This window comes from Diadema antillarum, unplaced genomic scaffold, assembly GCF_040938485.1.
Source record: "Diadema antillarum isolate AM-2024a unplaced genomic scaffold, OU_Dant_1.0 seq00000389_RagTag, whole genome shotgun sequence".
NCBI lineage: Eukaryota > Metazoa > Echinodermata > Echinoidea > Diadematoida > Diadematidae > Diadema > Diadema antillarum.
The window spans coordinates 1,220,117-1,240,396 of NW_027271386.1; the positions used below are offsets into that span (position 1 = coordinate 1,220,117).

Consider the following 20,280-nt stretch of genomic DNA (forward strand, 5'->3'; position numbering starts at 1 on the left):
AGTTTTTGACGTAATTAAACAAAAAATCGCATACCGATTATTGAATGATTATCATAGATTACGGGGATTCCTTATATTTTAGTTTTCCACGATTAATAAAGATATTCATGAAGGAAACGCACACCCACCGCTGAAAAATAACGTCTGCGAAGGAATAGACGTGCAGCCGCTGTCGCTTCACAACAGCGGCTGCGTGTAGTAAAAGGTACCCTAACTAATAGACAGAAAGATCCGTCTGTCCGGAGGACTCTTTTGTATTTTGCCATTAACGCTGTCCTCCGTAGACAGACGGAAGGTTGTAGTACCCATTGCTGTGTGGATGTTCTTAACCACTGTCTCTATGGAAAATTGGGTGAGGTACCTCACCCTTCTCGATTGCGTCTAATTCACGGCCCTAGGTCGGCAAATTTAAGCTTGAATACTTAAATCAACTATTCAAGAATAGACTACACTCACCAGATTAATGAATAATCCAATATTTCGGTAGAATTTTCAACGCAAAACACACATCAACCAGCCCGTCGCGTCGTCACGTTCAAACTGCAGAAACATACAGTATGAATATATTAGCCAATCACATGCGAGGTAGTTTCTATGTGTTTTTTTTACTAAATAAAGTACCTCGCATGTGATTGGTTTACAGATTCAAAATGGCGACCTACGGCTAGCGAACGGCGATGTTGCGATATGGATAAAATTTCTGCATTATAACCGCGTTACTGTGAGTATTTCGATTGCAAAATGTGAGAAATTAACCCCAAATATTGCTGCACAATGTGTCATGTCATGTCAAACTTGTTTGAATGTAAAAAAACTGTCTGAAATTTGGTTTATCGTAACGTTTGATCTTTGCGCGTTGCTCCACACAGGAGCTGGGATCATTGACTTCGGTCTGTATACGGAGGGGATCCGTGAAGCCAGACGCAGTCTCCGCGGAACATTCCCCGACGGACAGATACAGACCGATCTTTCGGTCAACCTAACTAACTGCTAGAGCAAGAATGGAACCACATCGTTTGTCTTATTTGTGCGGATGTCACTTCCCTAAAACTAGCCCGACCTGATGCTGTGCTGATGCGTTTTTAATTTTACAGCGACTGGGCTGTGTATACAGTACATGTAGTTTAAATACCCTATTGTATCAATAGTAAACAAGACCTCGCCATGTTCATCCCGATGAGTTCAATGTCAATACAAATTACAATCTTCCTGCTTGCTATAATAGTATACGGCCAAAAGTGGGCAAATTTTGAATCACCTCTCACGCTCTTAGCTTAGCAGACACGTTTGGTCGGCAGTGAAACAAGGGGCAAGAGTATGCCTGTAGACATGTATTTCATTGGCTACCTTTGAGGAGGCAGCCTTTTGAGACAAAGTCTTGTCGGACTACAGTACTTGAGAGTTGAGTAGACCAGTGGCACTGGCAGTGCAGTGGCAGTGAGGCCTACCTGGTGTCGTGTAACACTAACAGTTTAGATCTTACACGTACAGTTGACATGGTTGAATTAGACATATTTTGATACATGGGTCTATTGTATTTATTGAACTTAGATCCTATTTGATAAGAGTAAGACTTTAAAAGAGTTCTGACCCTCTGTAGAAATATCAATGACAATGACATAATGCCTATTGTTAATGGCAATGCATGCTATTGCTAATTTTAGAATAGAAGAGAACGTCCTACTTGTACTTGCGTATGGGTTTGAATATAGGCCCCAGCCAGATCGAGATCTACTCTAGAATCTATATAAAGTATAAACCGTTGAGAGATCTACATGTACCTAACGTTAGGCCCAATGTCGATTATGGCCTGGGTGTCTCCATGATGAGTCCCTACATTATCCATACGGTACGGACGATGTCTAGCTATGAGTTTAGACAGGTTGCTGAGCCCGAGGTAGGACTGAGCTGAGCTCTGGCGGCACATGGATATCCCGGCTAATGATTCACTACATCACAAATGGGCCCACAAATGAAACACGGTGACATTTATTGTCATGTTTGCTTACCATCTGGAAACGAAACAAGCTCAGATCTGCGGTTCGATTGCTCTTTTATTGTCAGGCGACGTCAGGCTTGCGAGGCCGAGGACGATTTAAATGCACCCTCAAAAACAGTATTTGACAAGAAGTGAATCCTCGATTGCTGCGAGTCGCGCCGGTCGAAATATAAGGATGAAAACAAACCCCGCTCGAGGTCTCCAGTTCACACACAAATCATGCACAAAAACACACACAACATTCGCTGTGTGTACTCACCCTGCTGTACTCGTAGGCTGTATGTACGGAATTCCTGTGGCGCGCCGCCACTATGTCAAAGGAAATTACACCGAGCTAGAGCTATGCCCACACCGAACTAAAACATAGTTTTAGTTCGGTGGCTATGCCGTGCAAATCATATTCACTTCCGGGATAGTAGTCTTTTATCTCATATTGGATTGGATTGGATTGGATTTATTTATTCAATACTCCATAAAAACCATACAAACAAACAGAGAAAATACACTACATATAAGTACAAATACATTACATTTAAATTCATGTCGTCAAATTTGTATAAAATAACTGATATGACTGCAACGGATACAAAATATAAACGTCAACATAAGAAATCATGAAGCATTAGGAACTTGACAGGAAGGCGGTGCCTTATATGAAGCCAAGTCCTTTAACATGTACCAAACGAATATCATATATATTACAAAGTTACAAACAGCAGCACAAAAAAAAACAACAAAACAAAACAAAAACAAAAACAAAAACAAAAACAAAACAAAACATAGACACACAAACACATTAAACAAAAGTATATGTATAGTCTTATCAAAAATATTTTTTATGTTACATTTATTCTAAAGATTGTCTGTCACTTAAATACTGCTTAAGATGGGTTTTAAAAATCGTAAAAGTCTGACTTGACTTTATTTCCTCTGGTAACTCATTCCATATTTTCGGTCCATTATAAAATATTGACTTTTGATACGAGCTTAATCTTACAAATGGCAAGTGATAATTAAAAAAGTTTCTTGTTATACATGTATGCACCTGGCTATTGAGCTTAAAGTAATTAGTTAATACTCCAGGAAGCATATTATGAGAACATGAAAACATAAATATTGCACTTTGATATATATACATATTATAAATATTAAGAATTTTCAGACGATCAAATATTGGCATTGTATGAGCACGGTAATCGCTATGAGATACAATTCTGATTGCTTTCTTTTGTAATTTTAAAAGCCTCAACATATTTTGTTCACTACAGTTTGCCCAGATTTGTATACAATAATTCAAATAAGGCAGAATTAGAGAATTATACAATAATAATAAAACTTCTTTTGGATACGAATAAAATCTATACAATAAACCAATATTTTTTGCAAGTTTGTTGCAGACAACATCAGTGTGCTGGTTCCAAGACAATTTTTCATCAATTATTACACCTAAAAACTTAACATATGGAACACGTTTAATAAAAACATCATTGATTTTAATATAAACAAAATCATTGTGTACTTTTTTGTTTGAAAATAACATAAAATTTGTTTTATTTATATTAAGAACAAGCTTATTTATATCTAACCAATAAACTAGCTTTTTTAATTCACTTGCAAATTGTTCCTGTAATATTTGTATATCAGAATTGGACATGAACACACTGGTGTCATCTGCATATAAAATAAACTTTAAACGATCAGACACATTACATATATCATTAATATACAGAATGAATAACAAAGGGCCTAATATAGACCCCTGTGGAACACCACACTTAATTGTCTTTTGATTAGAGGTATAACCATTAATTGATACATATTGTTTACGATTATCCAAATAACTTTGAAACCATTTGTATACAATACCTCTCATACCATAACAATAAAGTTTATCTAGAAGAATATGATGATCAAGGGAATCAAAAGCCTTACTAAGATCTAAAAATAATCCAATTGTTATTTCTTTTTTTTCCAATGCATTCAATATTTTGTAAAGAAAGTCAACTAATGCATAAGATACACAATACTTTGGCCTAAACCCAAATTGATTGTCAGTTATAATATTACACTTTTCTAAAAAATCTATTACTCGATTAAAAACACATCTTTCGAGAACTTTTGAAAATAAAGGAAGAATAGATATAGGGCGATAATTTGATATATCGTCCTTAGATTCATTTTTATGAATGGGTATAACTTTTGCAATTTTTAAATTATTAGGAACTTCACCAGTTGACATAGATAAATTACAAATTTCACATAAAGGAATACAAAGAATATGAATAACTTTTTTAATAGGCAGAACACCAATTTCATCATGCCCAGGACTTTTACCATTTTGAATATTACTAACAATCCGGATTATTTCATCAGGAAAACATGGCTCAAAGAAAATACTACTTGCATTTCTTTTAATATTACTCATATAATTACCAACTCGTTTACAAGATGAGGCAAGTTTGGGCCCAATATCAATAAAAAACTGATTAAAAGCAAAACATATATCATCTTGCCCAGTTACAGTTTTACTATTGCACTTTAATACATTAGGGAGGGCATTTGACTTCTTTCTTGTACCAAGCATATCATTAACTATATTCCACACTTTTTTCATACTACCTGTAGCTGATTCAAATTTGTTTCTAAAATACAAAATCTTAGCCTTCTTTATTTCTTTTGATACCATATTTCTGTATTGCTTGTACCTAAAACATCTGTACTCAGTTGGGTTTTTAACATACTTCCTGTACAATATACATTTTTTGTTACAAAGTTTACGTAATGATGTGTTAAACCACGGCTTATGCATATACTTTTTCTTATTTGTAACACGCTTGACAGGAAAGCAATCATAATATATTTTGGTCAACTTTTCAATAAAATCATTATAAGCATCATTTGAGTTATCATGTGTAATATTCCAACACGTGTTGCTAACCACTTGAACAAATTTCTCACAATTCATAGAATTAATATCACGTGTAAAAAAAATATCTGAATCACTATTATTTTTCAATAAGATGTTGCTCACAGAAAAAACAGGAAAATGATCACTTACATCTGCTAAGAGTACACCTGCAACTTCTTGATCAAGAACGTTGGTAAAGATGTTGTCAAGTAATGTTGCTGACTGGGGTGTAACACGTGTTGGAATATGAATCAAAGGGTATAAACTATTTGACATGCATAAATCTAAAAAATTATTTACATGATGACAAACAGATATCTCCAATAAATTCAAATTAAAATCACCTAACAAATACACAGATTTATTTTCAGCATTAATAACATGCAGAATATTATCCATTGATTCTAAAAAAGAATTTACACATTGGTTTGGTGGCCGATATATAACACCTACTATAACATTATGACATTGAGTCTTGAATTCAATAAATAATGATTCTATATATGGTTCATTAGTATCCAAATCTGTTCTAGGTATAAATGATAATTTTTTATTAATGTATATTCCAACACCACCTCCTCGTTTATTTCTTCTTCCTTTAGCTAAAAATGTATAATTTTCAATATCAAATAAAGAGTCACTCTCATATAGCCAGGTTTCTGTGACAGCTATTGTGGAAAACTGCATCCTTAGCATATCAAGTGTGGACTGCAAATTATCAAAATTTTTACGCATACTCCTACAGTTAAAATGAATGGTTGAAAATCTGCTATAAATATTTTCATGATAAAAAACATCAGATATATCTGTATTGAACTGGTCATAAGTGTAAAAAAACAATTTACATTGATTAAAAGATCCAGACTGAAACACTTTCCGAACAATTATATACTAATTTACTTTATCATAACAAAAATGGTTAACTGCTTTTAATATTCTTTGTTTTAGAGTGAGGAGAAACCTGTCGAAATAAACTTACATTATTTTATAAAATCTTTTAGGTATCTGAAATTAAGTCTAATTCCAAAGAGGACGGTGCCGTGTAGACTAGAGCGCGCAAATAACAAAACAACGTGATACCATCTATGCATGGCGGCTCCCCGAGGCGATGGTTCTACAGTAGGAGTACACGTGTGTCAGCTAGTTTATTGGCATGAATGCAATTTGTTCATTTTGTTACAACTGATTTGTAGCCACCGCAACCTGCGCTCAGCGTAAGTATAAAGGTCCTTTGCAGACAAATTTTGTAGCCAATTTGACCTTTTGTTTATTATTTTTAAATGGACGATCCCTCGCAGCAGGGACCCTGGTATGATCGCGATTGGTAGGCTACTAACGTTTTAGTACTGTACACGTACGTACATTGTAGTAGTGATTTAACGACTTTAGTACTAACTGCGACCAGCCCCAACGCGAAGCGTTCAGTATTAATACTGTGTACCAAGGAGCGCCCCGGCCCGGGGTTATAGTAGACCAATCTAACGTTAGATAATAATCAGCATCATCAGTGTTAATAACGTGTTGAGTAAAATCATACGCTGTAAGTGTAATTTAAATTTACTAGAAACTAACAGTTACTAGCTGTTAGGCCCTTCCTGGGGTAAAGACCACTCTTTGAATATAAGCCTGTTAGTTAAAGGATTTAGGCCTGTCAAATTGCTCTTGTGTGGAATAAACTTACAATTAAAGAAGCCATGTACCCCCCCCCCCCCCCCCGCCGCTAAAATGTAAATTATCGTCAATAATTCATGTTTACACTAAATTACAGTAAATGCAAACCATGTGCATTGATGTGTGATCATGAAATAACCTGGTTTCTCGATCTGCACTCCGTCTCTGTCAGTGTCGATCCACCTCAGCTCGGCTGAAGTTCAGTCCTGGACGAATGTACATATTGTAGCAAGATGGAAGTGGTCCCTTCGCTGCCGCTGGAACCTTCCTCCCATCATCACCAGCCCCCTTCACTACCCCATCCACCTGCCTCGCCCCAGCCTCCCCCAGACGATCACGACTCCCTGCCCCACGTCGAGGTCATGAGCATCTTCAGAAGGGAGCTCCAGAATCTCCTGGACGAAGACGCCCTTCTGGACAACTTGCCGCGCGATGTCCGTGCGGAGGAGGTCAATCTCCAGATCGCCCTGGAGCACGGCCAGGCCATGACGGTCAACGTGCGACGAGCGGACGAGAAGATCATGCGTGAGTGAAAAGTTTGGGCGAGTTGCTTGGAAAAACTTCCAGCAAAGGTGATGTAAATAACACAAGCTGCCCGTAATTCGATCACAATGCCATCCCAAATTTGACCACCTGCTACACATAGAATCCTATGCTTTGCGCACGGTCGAATCTTGGCAGGGAAGGTCAAACCTTGTTGCGGATGTCGATACTTTTAGCAAATGTGTCTGGATTTGAGATGGTACACTCGGGGGAAAAAACAAAATCCCGCCTACAATATACAATGTAATCCAAATTTCCATAGATTTTGTAAAGTTGTCTTCACTTCGCACCTATTGGTTAAGTGTGAAATTTCTGGCAACTTGCTGTGTATGATGTACAATATTAAAAATGTACCCCTATTTTGAATGAGTGATTTTTCATTGCTATTGAAACCAAAAGCAGATTGATGTCACATTTCACTGACAAGCAAGGCAGTGACATGGCTCATTGTGGCGGTAACGCATCTGCCTTGAAATCAACCCTTAGGCCCGAATTCACGAAGGTGGTACAAATGAAACCAAGGTTTAAACCATGGACAAAAACCATGGAGCGCCAAGTGTCGCACGGAATATTTAATTCCAAAATTGGTCGTTTCATTGACAAAATGACCGTTTCGTTAACGAAATTATCATTTCGTGGACGAAATGTTCATTTAGTTACAAAATGTTGTCATTTCGTTACAAAATAATCATTTCATCGAGGAAATGACTGATTTCGTAACAAAATATTCCATGCGACACTTGGCGTTCCATGGTTTTTGTCCATGGTTTAAACCATGGTTTCAATTGTACCACCTTCGTGAATTCGGGCCCCTATGTCCATTCTCATTGAATCTAGCTGAGCAATGTTGTCATACTGTCTCCAACAGTAAGAGGGAAAGACACTCCATTATCCCTTGGGACATAGAATAAGAACCCGTGTCCCATGTCTGTGGGAGCTACAACTGGTGCATATAATAGATCCCAATTCTTTCATTCATCGCAAAGAAGTGGGTGCTAATCTTGCGAAGTGGTCTACTCACATCCTTGTGCTTACACCAGAAAATGGTCAAATAATGCTGAATGCCCAGTTTCTTCAGGCGACTACCAATAATCACAAAAGGTATCAACCAGGCACATTGTGCAATATGAAGAGGAAGGAGAAGAACAGTGACAGAAAAAGAAGTGCACAGGTTTTTAAAAGGTTCAGGAGAATCAAACCTTGTGTCATACTTAGATTTAAGCTGTGCTGCAAATGAGTGCTTCACAGGGAAATTTTATGGATTAACCCATTGAGGACGGGCTGATTTTGCTACAACACACATTTCCCATAGACACATGCCGGAGTATACTCGGGACTCGTCCTCAACGGTTAAGGAGCCTGTTTAACAACAATTCAAATTATAGTCAAAATGCTCCTAAATGGATTGTATTCAACTTTCCTCGTATGTGTTACATACCCGTACTCCACCACCACTGCAATTGTAGGCACAACATTTTTGTTATGGTACATTCCTACTGGGACATTTGCCCATGGTTTAACCACTGCAAAATTGATAATATTCAATTTTTTTTAAAATAAAAATTAGATTAAGGGTTGAGAAGCTCTGAGAAACTCGGGGGCATAATCACTCAACATTGCTCAGCTGGGAATCAAATCAGAACCATCTGATTGCAAGGGAGACATGCTACTAAACTGAGCCACATCACCGCTCAACTTTAGAGGCATGTCTGAAGGGAATTTGGTTTTATTAGACCAGTCTGTGAAATTCGCTGGCCATTGACCCATACCAGGCGATAACTGTTCCTCTTAATACACAATTTGTCCTCTGTCTTGATGATACAGACTGATAGACGTGTTTGATACTCAAATTTAATGTATAAGTTTCTTCCATCCTGAGTTTGTAACAAGCTGCTACGTGTATGTTAACCTGCATCTGAAAACACTTTTATTTCTTGGAATCTAGTTTGCACATGTATGGTTGTATGTCGGGCCAACCTTCGATGGATAAACTTTCAGGTTGTCAAGAAGAACCATTGTCAGAAAGGCACGCGCAAAGTTTGAATATTAGTGAACCGTTCTACATTGGCATTATATTTTTGCTTGAGACTGCAATTGATGATTCGCAGTCAGAGGACTGCAGCCTCGCTAGAACACATTTGTTTGCCATTCTTCCTAAGTGTGTTTATTATTACCTCCATCCGAGGAAGGAGGAGATGAAGTTATCATCGGCATTGGTTTCTCTGGTTGCAAAATAACTCAAAAATTTGTGTGCAGATTAAACTGCAACTTGCAGAAAAGGTCGATTGTATTGACACAAGGAACACCTCATTCAATTTTGGTAGTGGTCAAGGAATTTATAAAGATTTTTGAAGAATTTTTCATCTTTTGGCATATGAGGTCAACGAACTTGGGGTTCAAGCTGTGCCTACTGGAGATTTACATACACGATTGTACGCGCACTAAGCACGCGCTCTGCTTGGGCATCATCCGATCAAGGCACCGTGCAATAAAACAAAATGCTTCTATTTGGGGAAATGGCAAGCATGTAAGGGTGGAAATGAGTGGCTGGCTTGGCGAAGGTCTGTGCTCTCCGAGTCCTTTTCTAGTTTCATTTTGTTTTTATTTCGTTTTTGTCCTCACCAGCCATCGTTGTGATGCAGACTGCAACAGTCAGAGACTTGAAGAATGCTATCAGGCGATACATTGAACTCCAGCAAGATCGTGATGGGACGAAAAAGAAGCTCAGCTGGTGAGTCGTAACGATCCTACCCACATCTTGAGCCTGTTTCACAAGTCAGGGGTCACGCATCAGTTGTTTCCATGGAGACTGCAATCTCGTGGAAACTTACAATACTGTCTGCTAGCATGAGCTGTGTCGCCATTTTCATCTCATGAGCAAAAAAACAAAACAAAACAAAACAAAACAAAACAAAACAAAACAAAACAAAACAAAACAAAACAAAAAACACCAGAACACTGGTATCTTCATTCTCAGTCAAAGATACATTTCTGATTTATCACATTTAAGCAGTTGTACTAAAAGGCAATCCAGGAGTTTTGTAGACATACAGTGTACATTGTAGCTGTAACCCAAACTTTTATTCCTGGTTCAAATTTTCGCCTGCAGTTGTGGGGAGGGCAATCCCTGGCACATTCTTTTGCACATAGTCCTATAGAAGACCAACAGGGTGATGACGAAGCAGCTAGAATTTGCCAACATTGATAATGGCAGGCATCTTTATGAAACAGGCCCCACTGGGCCACATTCCATAACAAGACTTGCAGATGTTACGTGTTACAGTTATTGCCATTGCAATACTGTAGTAATAACTGAAATTCTTGGAACTGATTGGTCAAGTGCTTTCTGCTTTTGTGGTAGCTGCCATTCAAGCAGTCTCCAAGAATTCCAGACCTCACTGTTCAATTCACAAAGGGGCTTCAATTAAACTACCTTGTACAAACTGTCATTTACTTTGTGATTGCCTTGTTGTCATTACCATAGCTACAGAAGTCATGTCAATCTATGATTATATTGTAATAGAAACATTCTTCTGAAATTGCACAATAGTCCTTATCTCAGAAAATGACTTCCAATTTTGCTTTTAGGCAGGACTGGACACAGACATTTTTCTGTGGTGGCATGTTTCGGCCACATAAATTTTGATGGCTTAAATAAGGACTACAGTGTCCCAAAATTAAAAAAAAAAAATCATCCAAATTGAATTTGAGCTGCTCAATCAGGCCACCAAGAGATAAGCCTTTTTGAAATTTCATGGCCTGACATCAATTCCTAGTTGCCTGGGCCATTAGACCACCGTTAATGTTAAGCCCTGTTTTCGGATATTATTGGTTGCAGTACCAACATACCACAATAATCACCTGCAGTTGCTTAGTCATCATCCACAGTGGAATGCCATAATGATATGTTGCAAGGTGGATGAATACTGCCATATGAAACGGGACTGTTCAGTCACCTGACACGTAATGTGAAAGTATTTTGATGTCATGTGCCTAAAGAGAGTCAGGTTGGATGCAGAGTTGGATATTGATTTGCGTGTGTGTGGGTTTTGTGATTTTTTTTTTTTTTTTGTGCATTTTGGAGCTGAAAAAGATATTATTAACATAACACTTTAAAGGGTGTGTACAGTTCTGGTCGAGGTGAAGATTTAGCTTTTAACGTTTTGCGAGATATTCAGAAACTACTCTATGAGATGTCGAAGAGCAAACAGTTCTAAGGGGTATCAAAAGTTTATTCAATGAAAATAGGTTTTGAAATGGCTGAGATATCCAAAAACAATGTGAAACAAAGATATCCTGATAAAGTTGTGGCATGTCGCCTTTTATTATTAGCACTTTTTTTTGGATATCTCAGCCATTTGAAAACCAATTTTCATCAAATAAACGTTGAATCCTTCTTAAAATTACATGCTCTTTCATATTTCATAAGAGGCTTTTCATTATCTCACTTAGGAATGTTCAAAACATGAATCCCTAACTCAACCAGTACTGTACAGTCCCTTTAAGTTATACTGAAGAGTATCCCTGTAGTTTACAATGTATGACCAGCTGGCATATGTAGGGGGGATTATGATAAATGTAACAGTTACGTATTAGAAATTTGGTCTTTAGAAAGATGTGTAGTAAGTTCCACCATGGTACAACTTGAAGAAGACAGGAAGAATGAAAGGGGGCAGTTTGAAATAAGTCTGATATTAAAGTAAAGGCCTCTGCATACCGAGCACGGTAACGGCAACGGTCAGGGTTTTTGCTAGGGTGCTCCAAAAAGAACCTCGTCTGGTTTTGTGAAAAAGATCGTTAATTCGGTACAAAATCACCTAAAATTTTATTCTTATGTCAAAATCACCAGTTGAAGATTTCTTTTGCAACAGAATTATTAGTGGGGAAGTGATATTGTAACCAAACCAGACATGGTTCTTTTTGGCGCACCATGGAAAAAACCAGGTCCATTATTGTTTACCTTGCTTGGTGTCACCCTGTACTTGAGGATCCTCTTACAGATGGTCCAGATGGCAACACGGAAGAAAGTACAATATTTAAAAAAAAGTACACTGTATTGTCCTGGTATATCTCCAAAGTGATCTCACCTTGGGTATGTACAGAGTATAATGTGTGAATATGAATTTTTTAGATGTCTTCATGGATTATGGTCCCTTCACAGGAGGTATGTCTGGAGGGCATTCTATCTGGCATTCGATGGAGAAAAGCTGACTGAGGATCGGAAAAAGCTCAAAGAGTAAGTTTCCTCAATGGCATCCTGACAGCTCTACCAACTTTATACTGCTATGATTGTTGGCAGTGTGAAATGACAGCATATGTGACCCTGCACCACAAAACCAACAAAAAGTCGCCAGACATGGATTTTTAGTCAAGGTCAGATTCTGAAAGAGCAGACTCTTAGCTTTAAAATGATATAAAACTCAATGCAAATGGACTCTCCTATTAAACCTATCTAAATATTGCAAAGAAAGTACACACTCTGGATAAGTGTGAACTGAGAAAAGAGGCTCTGAAGAGTAGGGTCTATTCATGCCCTTAATCGTTACCAAGCATGCTAGCTGTGCGATAAATGGGACAAAAAACAGGATGTAAACCTCTGGAGCAACAACAATGAAGGGATTATCAGATTAAGCTGAAATTGTGCATGCCTTAAGAACACATTCTGTAGATGATCACTGCTAACTTTCAAAGCAGAGGCACCATTCTTTCCAAAGCTATTGGAGTTGAAAGTGATAAGCGTGGACAGGGTTTTTAAGAAATGAAAAGGGGACTCTTTCAGAAACACCTAATCACTCAATTCTACCAAAAAGTGTTTCAGAAAAACTGCTAAAAACCCAATTTCCTTTTCGTTTTATGATCCCAAACTTTAGTATAATGTAGAAGAATACTTGGTCTTCCAGAAAATATGAAAAAGTCAAGATTGGCTAGGTTGCCCTATTTCACCTTTTTTCAGCTCTCACACAAAATCAGTGCGTGCAACTTTTTGTTTGTTTTGTGGTGCACGGTCACATGTGATCCTGATATTATGATCACTGTTGAATCAAATCTAGTAAATGCACATTGCACTGCAAATGCAGAAAGCACCAAGTTAGAATGTGGCAACATTTGTACAACCACCTCGTGAATTTTCTCAATGTGGGATGAAGTAGTAATAAACTAGAAAAGCACTCTGAGAGCGCAGACCTCTGCCAAGCAGCTACTTTCCACCAATGATCTTGCTCTTCCATAGAGTTCAGTGATTTCCATCCATATGCATGCTGAAAAATCGCCCGATTTCCCAATATAGAAACCTTTGTTATGTCATAAACCCTCAGCTGCGCGGCGCACCTTGTCCTAGCAGAAACTAGAGCACGCACTTTAGTGCGCGTATGAAAACCTCAAACACGCGCAGCTTGAACTCCCAAGTTTATTGACCCTACCCGCCAAAATGTCAAAAATCCTTCATAAAATCCATAAAAATTTCTGGATCACTACCAAAAGTTAATCATTTGTTCCTTGTGTCATTTGCAACCTTTCCTGCAAGTTTCATCCAAATATGTGCACAACTTTTTGAGTTATTTTGCACTCGGACAAACAAAACCAATAAACCAATGGTAGTGAAAACATAACCTCCTCCCTTGGCGGAGGTAACTTGTGAACATCTTTGGCTTGATTTCTTCAGACTCTAATATTGTACTCGTATCAGGGCTCCACACTAGCTTTTTTTCCCCATCTGGTGACGTGTGTGGACCACTGATAGCTAAATCTGAAATTTTAGTGGCCCATAGAAGAAATGTTGTTGCCCAAATAAAAGAAGCATAGCAATCCAAAGCGTTATAAAGAATTCGAAGTGAAATCGTAGGTAGGCATGGTGTTGAAATTACAACTAATTTTGAGGTGACTGATTTTTATTTTGCATTATGTTTCTCTCTTTTTTTTGGGGGGGGGGGGAGGGGAGTGATCTTTGCATTTCTTGCCATTGGTAGATAATCTGAATCTGCTTTCCCTTGAACATATGAAGAGTATGTTCGCAAAAACCGATAAGTCCATATTTGCCAAATGGAGATATTTGTGATTAAAGGTCAAGAAAAATAAAGAGCCGGCAATAAGAAAATTTTTGCTTCTTTTGACCATAACTTCAAAAATGTACCTTTATATGTAGTGACCAATATATCATTTAAAAGGTATTATTTTGTACTTTATGACAAAGACCTTACTGCAAAATCTTCAAAAATGGACTTATCGGTTTTTGCGAACAAACTCTTTATATATGCAGAAGAGAATTAGAGTCAACCTTGCTTAAGTTGACCTCGCATTAGCCGAGGGTCTTCTCAGGTCCTCTTCTCTTTATATTCAGTTGATTTTAATTTCTCATAAGTTGAATTTTCTCTAAGCCGAAGCTATTTCTTCAGTCCAAATAGATTAGACTTAGGCAAGGTTACCTGTATTAATAAAAAAAAATCCCCATTTTTCTCTCTTGTACATTTTCAAGCATTGCATTATGAAGTGAGCTATAACTAATGTGGAACTCTCAATTGTGTTCATTTGTTTCAATCCACTAGATATGGTATCAGGAACCGCGCTGAGGTGACGTTCGTGAAGCGGCTGCACTCCAAGGCTGCTGGCCACTGAATCCTGATGTGCTGAGAGCGAACTTCCAGCTCACGAACGCTGTGCGGCCATCGCACCCAGCCGAACGACTTCAAGATGATATGGACAGAAGTATCATCTGCTTGAGATGTACCGCAGAAACGTCGCTACTCTCACAAAAGTTGCACGGTCAATCTGTCGTTTCCTCTGCAGAAGTTATTCAGCGGCAAGGTGTCTTCCCGTCCACGGCAAGCATGCAACGGCTGGAATCAGAAGTCGCGCAGTGGAATGCTGTTGTCTCATGTGATGAGCTCGCCACGGGTGGATTTTTTTACCTTCTGCAAAATGTTTCTACTCTTTAGAAACTGTTTTGTCTTCTTACCATGGTTGAATGGTTTGGGTAACATTTTCCACTAATCTGGAGAGTGAGGAGCTATGTAAGTGTCACAGTAAGATGGACACTGAACACTGTTCCTTTGTGTGGAAATCAGTTGGAAGAAATTGATAATTCAGTTTGCTATGAAAGGAAATCAAAGTTCCTCGGCTGGTAGTTTTTGTGTCTTACAATCAAAGGACCAGATCCTGCTGAGAATGCTGTCCCAGCAACGACTGACAAAAAATGCCATGTCTTTTAATAATAGCAATTATAATAACTAGAAAAGCACTCATAGAGTACAGATCTCTGCCAAGCAGCTAATTTCTACCCATTACACAATCGCCCAATTTCTCGATACGGAAGCCTTTTGTTAACATCATTAGCTTCCAGCTATGCGCCTCGCCCGAGCAGACACACATTTTAGAGCGCATGATATATGCAAACCTCAAATATGTGTAGCTTGAACTCCAAGTTCATTGACCCTATCTCTCAAAGATCAAGAAATCCTTCAAAAATCCATACAAATTGTGGAATTACTGCCAACATTTAATCATTTGTTTTGTGTGTCTTTATCAACTTTTTCTTGAAAGTTTCGTTCAAATTCATTAAATACAACTTTCTGAGTTTTTTTTTTTTTTAACACAAACATACCAACACCATTGAAAACATAACCTCGTCCGTTGGCGGAGGGTATGATAATGTCTTCATTATCCAGGTTCGCTTTGTCAGTGTTGACTCATTATATGGGAACCTGGTACATACATGTATACTAGGTTCTCGAAATGTAGACAAGAACGTCTGCATTCATGGCCTAAATTCATGTTTACTTGCATTATGCTCACCAGAAGTGTGACTTTGATTAAAAAAGGTTTTTTGAGTTTTTTTTTCCCTAACAGTATCCATTCTTTTTCTTTTTCAGAACTGCATGTATTTTTGTCTCATTTATCTTTTACAATGTAGTAGTGTGTTTGTCTTGCTACGTGTATAAAATGAAGATGTATGTAGCAATCGAGGCTGAGTTCGCTAGATTTTGACTTTCGCTGACTCACCTCTTTTGGGTGCCCTCATATACTGTATACGCCGAATATTTCGCGAGGTTTTTTTGTTTTCACAAATTACACTAGTCAGGTGCTATTTCGCAAAATTAAAGACACATGAAAATATTGACTCTGATCCCGATGTGGATGTGACGTACGCATGTACATTAAACCGTTCAGCACAGGACTCCACGATCGCGAATTTAACCACTCGCGATATCGTCGGGAATTCCCGATTCGCGAAAATTTAGACTCGCGAAATATATGGCATATACAGTAGTCTATAACATCTAGATTCTAGTCCAGAGTCCATAGCATGCTCTATTCATATATCACAGCTGATTGATGCTTCCCAGTGTTTGATGGCGCATGTAGTTTACTGTGTAAAGGAAGAACATCTACCATGGGACTTCTTTCGCACAGGGGGTAACCAATCTCTCTGTGTTTTGTTGGTTTAAGGGCATTGAAGGTGGAATTAAGGAAGTAACAGGGTAATAAAACACCAAGAAACCTCGCAAAGTTTAGCCCTGCATAAGGTCTTGTCTTTTTTCATATTCGCAAAAGGACAAGTCCCCGATGTTAACATAACTTATCATTCCAAGACTAACCCTCTGAAGAATAGTCCAGAGTATACTCGGGCAGGTTTCTAAAGGGAAATGAGTGTTACCCAAAAATTAGCACATGAGTATTGAGAAAGAGGTTAGATGTGCTTGTTCTGATTATGGTGCTGACAGTGATAGTGATTATCACATTAATCAATGGTTTACCGGAAAAAAGTTGAATTATGCAAAAGTCGACAATTCAAACAATAAGAACATTTTAAAAACTCTGGAAGTTCGCGATTGCCCTAAACTTATGTGATTTGTCATGTTATGCAATGTCAACTTTGGTTGATATTACCATAATATTTTTCAAGGAAGTTATTGAAGAGAGTTGGTTCGTATCTGAACTAAATGTAAGTGATGTGGTGCACTGAGTACTCAAATATTAAACATATTTGTCTTGCTCTTTCAATACATTCGGAAGGATAAAATGTGAGTACATACCAGTAAATTGCTTGCATTGAACGTAACTAAGTGTGTGCACATTTTGCTGCATTCTCCCGTTCCCAATGTTGTCCAGTGTGTGGTTAGGTGGTAGTGGACAGTCAATAGGAAGAAAGAGAACATAGTCTAGTGGTCAGCGTGGTGGTCACTTCTGAACATGCATGACCACAGCCCAAAGCAATGTTACCGGCTATTGACAGGATACCGTTGGATGATGGTTTGCATACATTTAAAGGGATGGAGCATACAGATACAGTGCACTCCTACTATAATGAACACGATTATACTAAAATTCCGGTTATAACAAAGTAAAAATTCGAGCCGCAACATCATCCGCCCTATGTATTTTTATAGTTCATTTTGTTCAGTTATAGCGAAATTTCAATATAACAAAAGGAAAATGCCAGTCCCCAGGACTTCGTTAGAACGGGAGTGCACTATGGTATTATATTCAGTATTTTGTTGCAAGGTTGTACATGTAGATACAGTGTACAACATTTTCCAGAGCATCTTGTGCTACTCCCTCAGAATACCTGATACCGTAATGCAAGCAATTTCTTCTTCTTCTATTTTTTACCCGTTGAGGATGGACTTATTTTGCTACAACACGCATTTCCTATAGACACATGCCCAAGTGTACTCGGGATTCGTCCTTAAAGGGTGAAGTTGATCGGCACAAGCATTCATTTACGCATCAGTCACTCACTGAGTGGGAGATACCCACTCTCTTATACTGCACAAGAAGACATGTGAACTTCATCTGGGCATAGAGACAATAAACAACCATCTTTGTACACCTACTGTACATCACTGTCCACTGTGAAGTTCTTCAGGAGTGTCATATATATTGTATGGTGGTTGAGCATGAAAGGTACGCCAGTGTCCTCAAAAGGTGTCATTGCTGGAAACCATCCAGTTACAATATATTAAAACTAATGTATGCATACATGTATATGAAATTATATATATTTTCAGCCATAAATTTCCAGAAGGAAAGAAAACTGCTTGTCCTCAAGATTCCGCTTTAAAGTTTCTCTGAAATACAAATGCATGTTGATTTGTGTTAATTTATGATACCTTCAACATCACTTTTGCAGTGAAACGAATACATGTACTAGTATCTAGATACATCCCATATATTTTTAACTAATTTTTGTCCCCGCCGAACGAGTTCGAGCAGGGGACTATGAAACGGGCTCCGTACGTGTGTGTGTCCGTCCGTCCGTGCGTCCGTCCGTGCGTCCGTCCGTGTGTCCGTGTGTGCGTCCGTGTGTGATCAAATTCTTCAATTTGCTACTTCTCTGTCATTTATGAGCCAATTTTGATTCTGTTTGCTTTATATGATAGCACTACATGGGAGCTTTGAAACTTCTACACAGAATTTCAGTCGTGACCTTTGACCTTGACCTTTGACCTGTATTGTACATTTTGCTACAAAATGCTACTCCTTCGCCATTTCTAACCCGATTTCGTTCCGTTTGCTTTATGTGATGGCACTAGGTGAGGGCTTCAAAACTTCTACACAGAATTTTGACCTTTGCCTTCTTTGACCTTTGACCTTGATTTTTGACCTATATTGTACATTTTGCTACAAAATGCTACTCCTTCGCCATTTCTAACCCGATCTCGATTCCGTTTGCTTTATGTGATGGCACTAGGTGAGGGCTTCAAAACTTCTACACAGAATTTTGACCTTTGCCTTCTTTGACCTTTGACCTTGATTTTTGACCTGTATTGTACATTGGCTATAAAATGCTACTCCTTCGCCATTTCTAACCTGATTTCGATTCCGTTTGCTTTATGTGATGGCACTAGGTGAGGGCTTCAAAACTTTTACACAGAATTTTGACCTTTGACTTCTTTGACCTTTGACCTTGATTTTTTACCTATATTGCACATTTTGCTACAAAATGCTACTTCCGGCGGGGACATATATTACGCACCGCGTAATTTCTACTTTTCCTTGTTCTTCCTATTTTTCTTCAGATTATTTTGATACGCCCACAAAAATTCCTCTAAACCAATATTCCTGTTGTGACCTCATCTGTTGATCATTGCTAAAGTACTGACATATTTAACAAAAGACATTGCCAATGCACCTTCCCCTCGACTCAGCATAACTTGCATGTTTCTGTGATATTAATGTGACTAACAAAAGACATGGCAAGGGAACATGCAAGTTATGGTGAGTCCAGGGGAAGGTGCATTTCAATGTCTTTGATTAAACATATTAGTACTTTATAAATGATTGACAGATGAGGTCACAACAGGAATATTGGTTTGGAAGGATTTTCTGTGGGTGTATCCAAATAATCTGAAGAAAAATAGAAGAAAAAAAATAGTTTAAAATATAAGGAATGTTTCTAGATATTCGTTTCACCGCAGAAGTGATGTTGAGGGTATCACAAATCAATATGCATTTTTATTTCAAGAACCTTTAAGGGGAGTCACCTGTATTATGTTCTGAGTAGAGTTGGTGTTCCATTTGTTTATGGGGTGGGCGGGGGGGGGGGGGGTGTTTAAGCATTCCAGACAGCAAGGGTGTGGTGCAGATCTAAGCTCCACCAGACGTCTATATAAAATTATAACTGGAGATGTTCTGGTCTAGAGATTTGCACCCTTTGCTTTCAAATGAGAAATACTGTCATAATTATCTTATGGGGGGGGGGGGAGGGGATGGCAAGCACTGGCGTAGCCAGGGGGGGGCGATGGGGGCGGTCGCCCCCCCTAAGATTTGGACCGGGGATTTGGGAGGCGGAAAAAAAAAATGCGTGTATACTGTATGCATGCACATGAAGCGGGTCTCCTTTGCAACCTTTCATCAAATAAGATATATTTTTTTAATATTTCACTCAAAGTGTGCACCAGATCGTTGAATTTCAATTCAAAATATGCAAAATCTCTCGTGCTTGGGAGGGGGTATCCCCTCCCAAACCCTCCCCCTCTGTGCCTCTTTCCCTAGCCAAGTACACTTTTTAGATCTACAAAAAATTCTGAATAATTCTGAGTGCCCAAGACTTATCACTTATATTCCGAAAACTGAAGGTTCCCTCATGTATCTTAAGGGGAATTTCCCCTTTTAATCGACCCTTTCCTCCCTCAGCCCCCCCCCCAAAAAAAAAAAAATCAGT

At 38.4% G+C, this 20,280-nt stretch overlaps 1 protein-coding gene across 1 annotated transcript; it reads left to right on the forward strand.

Moving 5' to 3' along the window:
- The first annotated feature begins 6,811 nt into the window (after nt 1-6,811).
- Nucleotides 6,812-14,732, forward strand: LOC139731959 (U11/U12 small nuclear ribonucleoprotein 25 kDa protein-like). The gene is made up of 4 exons (XM_071642829.1): nt 6,812-7,103; nt 9,747-9,852; nt 12,283-12,357; nt 14,663-14,732. The coding sequence occupies exons 1-4, from the start codon at nt 6,812-6,814 to the stop codon at nt 14,730-14,732; spliced, it is 543 nt and encodes a 180-aa protein (XP_071498930.1).
- The last annotated feature ends 5,548 nt before the right edge of the window (nt 14,733-20,280 follow it).